A 10000-nucleotide genomic window follows, 5' to 3' on the forward strand; every position below is an offset into this window, starting at 1 on the left:
GGGTGGCTTGCGCATCACCGCAAAAACACGTATATTTCGTGTGAATTGGAGCAGCGAGGCGGAAAGCCACCGCAATATGGAGAGTCTTAGGGTCGAGGCATGTGAGGAAGTCCCCAGAGTGATGTGCACTCACAACTTGGAGACGGGCAGTCTCCCTGTCTGATGTTACATCCTTAAGCATGTTGGCAAGTGCCTTTTCATCTATGGGACCATCCCAGCTTGACTGTAGGTCAATGCTGCAATAGGTTTTGGTGCTGGAGTAGAAGGAGTCTCCAATTCAGTGATGGCACTAATGTAGCTTGGAGTCTTGTATTCCTGCTGAGTCACTGAGGTTGTGATGCAGTGTTGATGCAGTGTTCTCTTATTGTGCCCACGACTTCCCTGCTTTTCACTGGGTTTATTTTACACTTCCTGTCTCATCTTTCACTTCAGTATGTTGTTATGGCAGTGTGCAGATTGGAAAATGAGTTCTCAGATACTTTCCACACATCTCATTATACTGCATTTGTATTTATTTGTCCATCATGTCGGTATTTTATACCATTTATCTCCACTGGAGAAGCCTACTGTGTAGGCGAAACGTTTCATGTATATCTCTCTCCTCCGTTCCAGTGAGTACATATTTTGAACTTTTGGGTATTCCTTGTAATATCACACCTGTCAGAATCTGGGCGAAACGTCTTCTCAGCAATATGTCATAACCCACATTGTGTCCTATTTACGTACACGTCACAGGTGTGTCACAGGTATGGTGACACACCTATTCCAGGAGTATTCTTTGTCGTTACATTTGCTACATTTTTCTTGAGGTGTTGGCATTGTTTACGTGGATATAAGAGAGGCTTTATGAGGCGCAACAACAGCCGCTGTTTTCTCATTAACGCTGCCGGTACAGCTGAGATGCTGCCGTACCCACCCAGGGGGAGGATCTGTGGGGAACTGCGGGGGAAGGGATGTAGAGTGTGGGACGTAATAGTTTGGGGAGCGAGGAGAGAGAGAGAAAGGAGAGAGATAGAGAGAGAGAGAGAGAGAGAGAGAGAGAGAGAGAGAGGTGGGAGTTGAGTGAGGGAGGTGGGAGTTTAGGAACTGGGGTGAGGGATATGGAAGGGAAGGGAGCTGAGTGAGAGAGCTGAGAGGAAGGGAACGAGAAAGTAAGAAAGTAGCCTGAGGGAGATGGGAGGTTGGGGAAGGTATTTAGAGGGTGAGGAGAGGCGTGTAGCAAGTGGTTGGGGAATGGTAGTTAGGGAGAGGGGAAAGGAAGGGGAGATGCGGGCGGCGGATGTTATACCCACACTGTGCTGGAGATGAAATAATCTCTCTGTCTAGTAAGGGGGGGGGAGTCTGTGTGTATGTGTGTGTGTGTGTGTACTCACCTTGCGATGTGTGTAGGGGTCGATTCACAGCTCCTGGCTCCGTCTTTTGAATCATGTCGACAGGTTTCATTAATTCCTGAAATCTTGGCCCTAGTTACGTATATCAACTCTTCACACTGTGTGTAGTCACCTATATGTGGTTGAAGGGGTCGATTCACAGCTTCACTGTGTGTGTGTGTGTGTTCACCTGATTTCTGGCCTCTTGGACCTTATCGTACCTTCTCTTGACGCTGTGTAATGAATTTGCGTCCACCGCTTCGTTATCCAGCGCATTCCAGTTTTCTACCACTCCAAGCCTAAAGTTCTTATTGTTGTCCTTATTGTTCATCTGCGTCTTCAGCTTACAATTGTCCCCTTGTTCCTTTAATTCATGTAATATATATCTATAATTCTGTCATTGTTAATGTTGTATTCATGGGGAAGAGGTAAGCCAATAGGGGTCACAACGTATGAGGAACGGAAAGCACTCGAGTTTGATCCAAAGAAGGGAAGGGTAGCTGCCATTCCACAGGTGAAGTACCCTTTACTGGTGGCAAGGAGGCTCGCTGTGAAGGGTATCTCTCCTGTGAAGTCCTTCATATACACACGTAAAACAAACCATACCATGGGTGGGGATAGAACCCGCGATCTCCAGACACTCTGATCGCGGGATCTATCCCCGCCCGTGGTATGGTTTGTTTGCAATCGTGTCATTACGATTTCATTAGTCATATACACACGTGTTGCAGACTGTGGTACCTCTTTTGAGCGGTGTTAGCAGACAGTGTGGGAGCTGCTGGAACACAGTGTGAGAGCTGCTGGGAGATAGTGTGGGAGCTGCTGGGACACAGTGTGAGAGCTGCTGGGAGACAGTGTGAGAGCTGCTGGGAGACAGTGTGAGAGCTGCTGGGAGACAGTGTGGGAGCTGCTGGGACACAGTGTGAGAGCTGCTGGGAGACAGTGTGAGAGCTGCTGGGAGACAGTGTGGGAGCTGCTGGGAGACAGTGTGAGAGCTGCTGGGACACAGTTTGAGAGCTGCTGGGACACAGTGTGAGAGCTGCTGGGAGACAGTGTGGGAGCTGCTGGGACACAGTGTGAGAGCTGCTGGGAGACAGTGTGAGAGCTGCTGGGAGACAGTGTGGGAGCTGCTGGGAGACAGTGTGAGAGCTGCTGGGACACAGTGTGAGAGCTGCTGGGACACAGTTTGAGAGCTGCTGGGACACAGTGTGAGAGCTGCTGGGAGACAGTGTGAGAGCTGCTGGGAGACAGTGTGAGAGCTGCTGGGAGACAGTGTGGGAGCTGCTGGGACACAGTTTGAGAGCTGCTGGGACACAGTGTGAGAGCTGCTGGGAGATAGTGTGGGAGCTGCTGGGAGACAGTGTGGGAGCTGCTGAGAGACAGTCTGAGAGCTACTGGGAAACAGTCTGAGAGCTTCTGGGAGAGGGTTTATACCATCAACACTAGGTTGCTCACGCCTGAGAGCTGTGTTCCTTAAGCCAGGTTGGTCTTGTGCCGCCTGAGTGCGTCGGCTTTCAAAATGCTTCGACCTTTTCGATGTTTATATTAAATATTCATAGAAATGTTGATTTTATACATGTTTATCGTGTGGCGCGAGGCTGGTGTCGGAACTTACTCGACAACATGTGCATCGCAACTTTAGATTTATGTCTGGACTTCGCAAAGTCCAGCCGGGAAACTTGCGCTGCGTCTAGCGTCACCGACGCAACGATGGCAACAAATACGAGAATATATGTATACAAATGTTGTTTTGCAAGACATGCGGGGAAAATCTAGTTTTGTGACACGTTCAGAAATCTGGTTGTGCGAGGTGGGAGTGGAAATGTAACTTTGCGAGACGCTTTATCCCAGCTGAGCGGCTGTCGACACCCTGAGTGATGGTCTTTGAGTTGCTGCTGGATTGTGATGGTAAGTGGGTGCTGGTCTGAGGTGTGGGGGAGGGCGAGGGTGCCTGCTGAATTGTCGTCGTTATTGGGGGCTGGGCTGAAGTGTGGTGGTGTGGAGGAGCGTGTTGGTTGGTGAGTTGTAGTGGTGGTGTGGAGAAGTGTGTTGCTTGGTGAGTTGTGGTGGTGCGAAGGAGAGTTAGTTTGTGAATTGTGGTAGGTATTGGAAGGACTGACTTGAGAAATGGTGGTGTAGGGGAAGAATTGGTTGGTGAATTGGGTCGGCTTACTCAATACCCTTTTCAAATCCCATCTTCTGTCTACTACTTAACCTCCCTACTTTCCCTTTATATAACCCCACCCCCCTTAAATTCCCTCTATAACTTTACCCCCCCCTTCCTTTTATAACCCTACCCATACCTTTCCTTAATAACCCTTCCCATATTATTCCTTTATAATTCCACCCTTACCTTCCCTTTACACCCGTCTCCCCGATGACACCCATATGCTGGTTCATTACACTTCTTCCCCTTCTCCCTGCATCATCTTAACGTTATTAATAACCTAACTATTAAGTGGACACCTAATGTTGTCGCTCGAGCTGGTGGCAGCTAACAGTCTGATAACTTGATGATTTATGGCAGGAGGGTGAGAGAGAGAGAGAGAGAGAGAGCGTCTGGCAAAGTAATACCAATATTATAGTTCTTTGTCCATCGCAAGATGCGTTCACAGTACTAAGAACCCTCTAGGAAGGTACCTTGATGCCGGTAAGACAATCTTGATCCAAGGAAGCGAACCTATCTTACTTTTCCTCGAATCATACTTGATTGCCTAAAGGTTTAGTGCTTCCCCCTGATTATAACAACAATAACAGCACAACACCAAGTTGTCTAATCCAGCTGCCGATGAAAGTTAATATTGCATGTTGACATTTATTTTTCTGTTTCCAGATTGGGATTAAAAAACTACCGCTCCGAGGAAGAATTTACAGCCTGGTGTGGCCCCTCGCATCGGTGTGGTCTTAATTGCTGTGGCCACCCATACTGGTGTGGCCCGAGTTGATGAGATGAGAGGAGTTGATCGACCCCAAGAAATGGAAACATAACTACAGTGATGTGAGTTGATTGGCAGAAGTTGAGAGGCGTTTTGGCCAGGTTGTTGGTAGTGGTGAGACGACCCGAGAGAAGAAGTGAAAGAGGAACGCATCACCGACCACCAGTTATGGCGACCACCCTATAGAAGAACTCCTCCCAAGGCGCCCCTAGACATGTTAACGTGACTGCACATCTTCTGACTTTCTCCCCATTTATCCTCTCTGTCTTTCCTTTTTTTCTCTCTGTTACCGCTTCCGTCCCTCTTCTTCCAGTATCTTGTTTTTCCCTCTTTCTCGTTTGTCCTGCAAGATGAAGTTGAAAGAGCGAGTGGTAATCGCGGTGATGACTGGATTGGTGCTGTTGACGGTTGTGCTGGTACTGGACGTGGAAACCCGCCTCACGTCGGACGACCGCCCGCACACGCCCGCCCACGCCCGCGTCCAATACGCCTTCCGCCAGCGCCACCTGCAGAAAACCAGCAACGGGTCGCGGGAGGCTTCCCTGGCGGCGGCGGCGTCCGCCCAGCTGAACGCCGCTAACGACGACCCGGCTCACCCGCCCGCGGGCGCCGGTGAGGCGCTGCTGGGCGTCGGCGCCACGAGCGGTCGTGAGGCGCCCAAATCAACGCCCACCGTACCGCCTGACCCTTACGACGACCTAATAAAAGTAGTCATGAAGGTGGAGACTCTCAGCAAGAAGACTCGAAGACGCCGGAAGCATTGGAACCCCACACTCGGAGAGCTCCTCGGTCTTGACCTGAGGTGAGTACCATTGGAACCCAACCCTTGTAGAGTTTCTCAGTGGTCTTGACCTGAGGTGAGTACCATTGGAACCCAACCCTTGTAGAGTTTCTCAGTGGTCTTGACCTGAGGTGAGTACCATTGGAACCCAACCCTTGTAGAGTTTCTCAGTGGTCTTGACCTGAGGTGAGTACCATTGGAACCCAACCCTTGTAGAGTTTCTCAGTGGTCTTGACCTGAGGTGAGTACCATTGGAACCCAACCCTTGTAGAGTTTCTCAGTGGTCTTGACCTGAGGTGAGTACCATTGGAACCCAACCCTTGTAGAGTTTCTCAGTGGTCTTGACCTGAGGTGAGTACTATTGGAACCCAACCCTTGTGGAGCCTCTCTCTCTCTGCACTTAACCACAGGTGAGTGCCATTGGAACCCCAATCTTTTTAGAGCTTAACCTTGAACTCAGGTGAAAGTTACACATATCAGTCATTTATTTTACTATTTAAGGATTAATGAACTAGGAAAGTTTGAACCTCCTGCGTCAGAGTGAAATTCTTAGAGGCAAACCATAGCCAAAATTCCTTAGATTTCTTAGAGTGAAAAAAAAAAAAACACATTTTAAACATTGAAGTATGAAGGAAAAACAAACACACATATGTTTGTGAGAGCATATCAAACAGAAATGCAACAAGTCACGCGGAAAGGCAGATTGCAGAGAATCAAGGCATGGCAAGAAACGTTGCAAGCCGAGCTGAAACGTTGAAACATGAAGGGAAACTCTTTTTTTTTAATATGAATGTTGGGATGCAAGAATATTTACAGTTTTGTTTACTTATGCATTTCGATGTCTCATCTGTGTTTGGAACGGACCGCAAATGGAACCCAAAGGGCACCCAAAGGGAACCCAAAATGAACCCAAAATATGGAATGTTTCTCTCAGGGAAAAGTCCAGCGAAAAAAAAAAAATTCCGGCAATATTTTCACGCTTAATTTTTTTAAAAGACGCTTAAGATAAATGTCTCAATAGCAAGAATTTGATTTGATGCTTCAAGGTCAAGACAGTACAAGTGTAACCTAAAGAAGTACAATGCTTTTGCCTCTGTTTACATAGTCTGGTTGGTCAGTAACAACTTGATTAATTAAACCCTGATCCAACGCGAGGCCTGGTTACAGACCGGGCCGCGGGGGCGTTGTCCCTCAAAATCCTCTCCAGGTATACTCCTGGTACCAGCTTGTTGAAATCAACGTCACTTACTCTAATTTCATTTATTTAATTTGCAATCGTTGTCAGTCTACCACGTTATTATGAAATCAATATATATATATATTTTCGGAATAAATAGTAGGGACATTTTCCCTTTCTTCAAAATTTACTGAGACTTAAAACATAAGCCACAGAATGAATTATGGATATGTTTTCGACTGTAGTTAATAAAGACTTAGAAATATTTTAACGATACTGTGAGCACAACAGTGATAATGCAGTAAACTAGTCAGGGTAGCAGCAAATTTGTGTTGATAATGACAGTTTGTTAGGATGGTTGAAATTGGTAATGATGAGAGGGAGAGAAACAGTAATTATGTCAGTCACGAAACTCAAATTTAGCTTTCCAGTGATCCACTCTCCCCAGTGATCCACTCTTCCCCATGATCCACTCTCCCCCTGTGATCCGCTCTCCCTAGTGATCCACTTCTCCTGGTTGATCCACTCTCCCTGGTTGATCCACTCCCCCTGGTTGATCCACTCCCCCTGGTTGATCCACTCTCCCTGGTTGATCCACTCCCCCTGGTTGATCCACTCTCCCTGGCTGATCCACTCGCTGGGCTCCTACGTAAACTTCCTTGGCCAGGACTCAAGGGAGACTCTTGGATCACTGCTCCCACACTCCCTCCCAACAAACACACAACTTTAAACACGCCCTTAATCGCTCCAGTTTACCGAATGCGAGAGTGCCACGTTCCGTATGCAAATTATTTATGCAAATGACCCGGCGTGACTTCGGGAAAAAGTGCTAAAATAAAGAAAACAGCCGCATAAAAGTTGTTTCAATTCCTATAACGAGTGCAAGAAGGATTTTAACACGGGTAAGATCAGATGGGACTGGTTGCATGTAAGTGTCCAGACTCACTCTCTCTCTCTCTCTCTCTCTCTCTCTCTCTCTCTCTTTCTTCCCCCTTTTCTCTCTCTCTCTCTCTCTCTCTCTCCCCCTTCTCTCTCTCTCTCTCTCTCTCTCTTTCTTCCCCCTTTTCTCTCTCTCTCTCTCTCTCTCTTTCTCCCCCTTTTCTCTCTCCCTCTCTCCCTTTCTCTCTTTCTGTTGTATCGCCTCACGCAGTGGCAGCATGCCATCACTTTAAAGCATTTTCTAGTACCCAGCTCGAGCAGTGCCCAGGGCGGCGGGGTTTCCAAGACAAAGCTGGCAGTACGGTGCGGTACGGTACGGTATTTCTGACAGGTACGAGACACGAAGAAAGGTGAGGAAGGATGGGAGACATACTGTATCGTACCGTGCTGCCAGCCTTGTTCCACGGTGACCTACCAAGTGAAAATCGGAGCTTCAAGCCCGTGGATTTTGTCAGCGTTTACCTGACAGCCAGAGTACAGGGGAGTGCATGGGAAGACCACACCGGAGCTAGCTGCTGAGAGGAACCGTCTACTTCTGCCACAATTAAGAACTACTGTGCTGAGTAGAACTACGTACTTCTACCTCAGTTAAGAACCACTGGCACATCAAGCCTTCCTTGATGAAGCATTCTTTCGCTCTGAACTGACATTCATAAAACTGTGTTTCGCTCTAAATACAGCGTGATGAAGCACTGTTTCACTCCGAACACTGCTTGATAAAGCTTTGCTTCGCTACGTCTCGCTCTATTCACAGCGAAACGTATCCTTATCAAGAAAGGTTGACTCTGCCCAAGAATGTCCAGCTAAGTGACTTGTGTTGTTCCCTCCCAGAGTTCCAAGGGATTGGAGCTAACTTCCCCTTCCCATACTTCTAGCGCTAAATAACATTCCTTACGAGTTTTACACTACCCAGTAAATCATAATTATAATTATATAATATAATTATTATATTATAATTACTATATAATTATTATGTAATTATTATAATTACATATAATTATTATTATTAAAAATGTGTTTTAGGTTCACATGGATTGGGAGGGAAGCGAGAAGGAAAACAGAATGTGAAAGAAGGAAGGAGTGAAGGAACGAAGAAAGAAGGTACCGTGGAAGGGAAGGAATGACGCAGAGCGAGAAGGAAGGAAAGAAATGAAGAAAGGAAGGCTGGAAGAAAAAGGAAAGAAATGAAGAAAGGAAGGAATGTGGAAGCCAAAGTAGTAAGAGTACAAGGAGAGGATCAACAACAGAGTGATGGACAGTGGGAAGAAAGTCGCTGAAAAACATGTCTTCCCAACCATCAGATTTCATGGCCACCAAAAAAAAAAGTATTTTTCCGATACGAAGCTTATTTTGTCCAATAAAAATCTCGCACTCCACCACTGTAGTAACACTCCACCACTGTAGTAACACTCCACCACTGTAGTAACACTCCACCACTGTAGTAACACTCCACCACTGTAGTAACACTCCACCACTGTAGTAACACTCCACCACTGTAGTAACACTCCACCACTGTAGTAACACTCCACCACTGTAGTAACACTCCACCACTGTAGTAACACTCCATCACTGTAGTAACACTCCACCACTGTAGTAACACTCCACCACTGTAGTAACACTCCACCACTGTAGTAACACTCCACCACTGTAGTAACACTCCACCACTGTAGTAACACTCCACCACTGTAGTAACACTCCACCACTGTAGTAACACTCCATCACTGTAGTAACGCATTCCACCACTGTAGTAAAACTCCACCAGTGTAGTTACTCCACCACTGTAGTAACACTCCACCACTGTAGTAACACTCCACCACTGTAGTAACACTCCACCACTGTAGTAACACTCCACCACTGTAGTAACACTCCACCACTGTAGTAACACTCCACCACTGTAGTAACACTCCATCACTGTAGTAACACTCCACCACTGTAGTAACACTCCACTGTAGTAACACTCCACCACTGTAGTAAAACTCCACCACTGTAGTAACACTCCACCACTGTAGTAACACTCCACCACTGTAGTAACACTCCACCACTGTAGTAACACTCCACCACTGTAGTAACACTCCACCACTGTAGTAACACTCCACCACTATAGTAACACTCCACCACTGTAGTAACACTCCACCACTGTAGTAACACTCCACCACTGTAGTAACACTCCACCACTGTAGTAACACTCCACCACTGTAGTAACACTCCACCACTGTAATAACACTCCATCACTGTAGTAACGCATTTCACCACTGCAACAGCACACTCATCCACCGTAATAACATTCAACCACTGTAGTAACACAGTAATAACACACCCACAGTAATAACACTCAACCTCTGTAGTAACTCAGCGTCGACCTTTTAATAATCTTCAACACCGCTGTTTTCTGAAGTAAAGAGCCACTTATTTTAGTTTTTAATTGGTTGTTATAATTAATTTTAGAGATTATCGTTTTCCCAATTGTTATTTTTCTCGTCTGTAACAAGTGTCGCCTCGCTGGATGATTCCGCCATTAATCATTCTTCACGTAAATGAACGTCTGTTGGTGGTGATGAACGTGTTGTGGTGTTGAACTCCCGTGGTGAACTTGTGGTGGTGATGGACGACCGGTGAATTTGCGGTGAAGACTTGCTGGTGTTGGTGAACTGTCGTGGTGAACGGTCGGTGGTAGGGAATGTGTGGTACTGGTGAACGGTTGGTGATAGTGAACGGCAGGTGGTGATTACTGAAAGAAAATATTGTAACATATGACTGTTTATATCTTCCAGTGAGCAAAGAACAATAATATTATGTT

At 46.7% G+C, this 10000-nt stretch overlaps 1 protein-coding gene across 1 annotated transcript in view; it reads left to right on the plus strand.

Moving 5' to 3' along the window:
* The window catches only part of LOC128687384 (extracellular serine/threonine protein CG31145), a 339879-nt gene that overhangs the window by 177909 nt on the left and 151970 nt on the right, over positions 1-10000 (plus strand). The window contains exon 2 of the mRNA XM_053774842.2: positions 4204-5108. Within this exon, the coding sequence (XP_053630817.1) occupies positions 4657-5108 (452 nt within the window). The 5' untranslated portion in view covers positions 4204-4656. The remainder of the gene's footprint in view (positions 1-4203; positions 5109-10000) is intronic.

The sequence above is a fragment of the Cherax quadricarinatus genome, chromosome 40 (assembly GCF_038502225.1).
Source record: "Cherax quadricarinatus isolate ZL_2023a chromosome 40, ASM3850222v1, whole genome shotgun sequence".
NCBI classification, from domain to species: Eukaryota; Metazoa; Arthropoda; class Malacostraca; order Decapoda; family Parastacidae; genus Cherax; species Cherax quadricarinatus.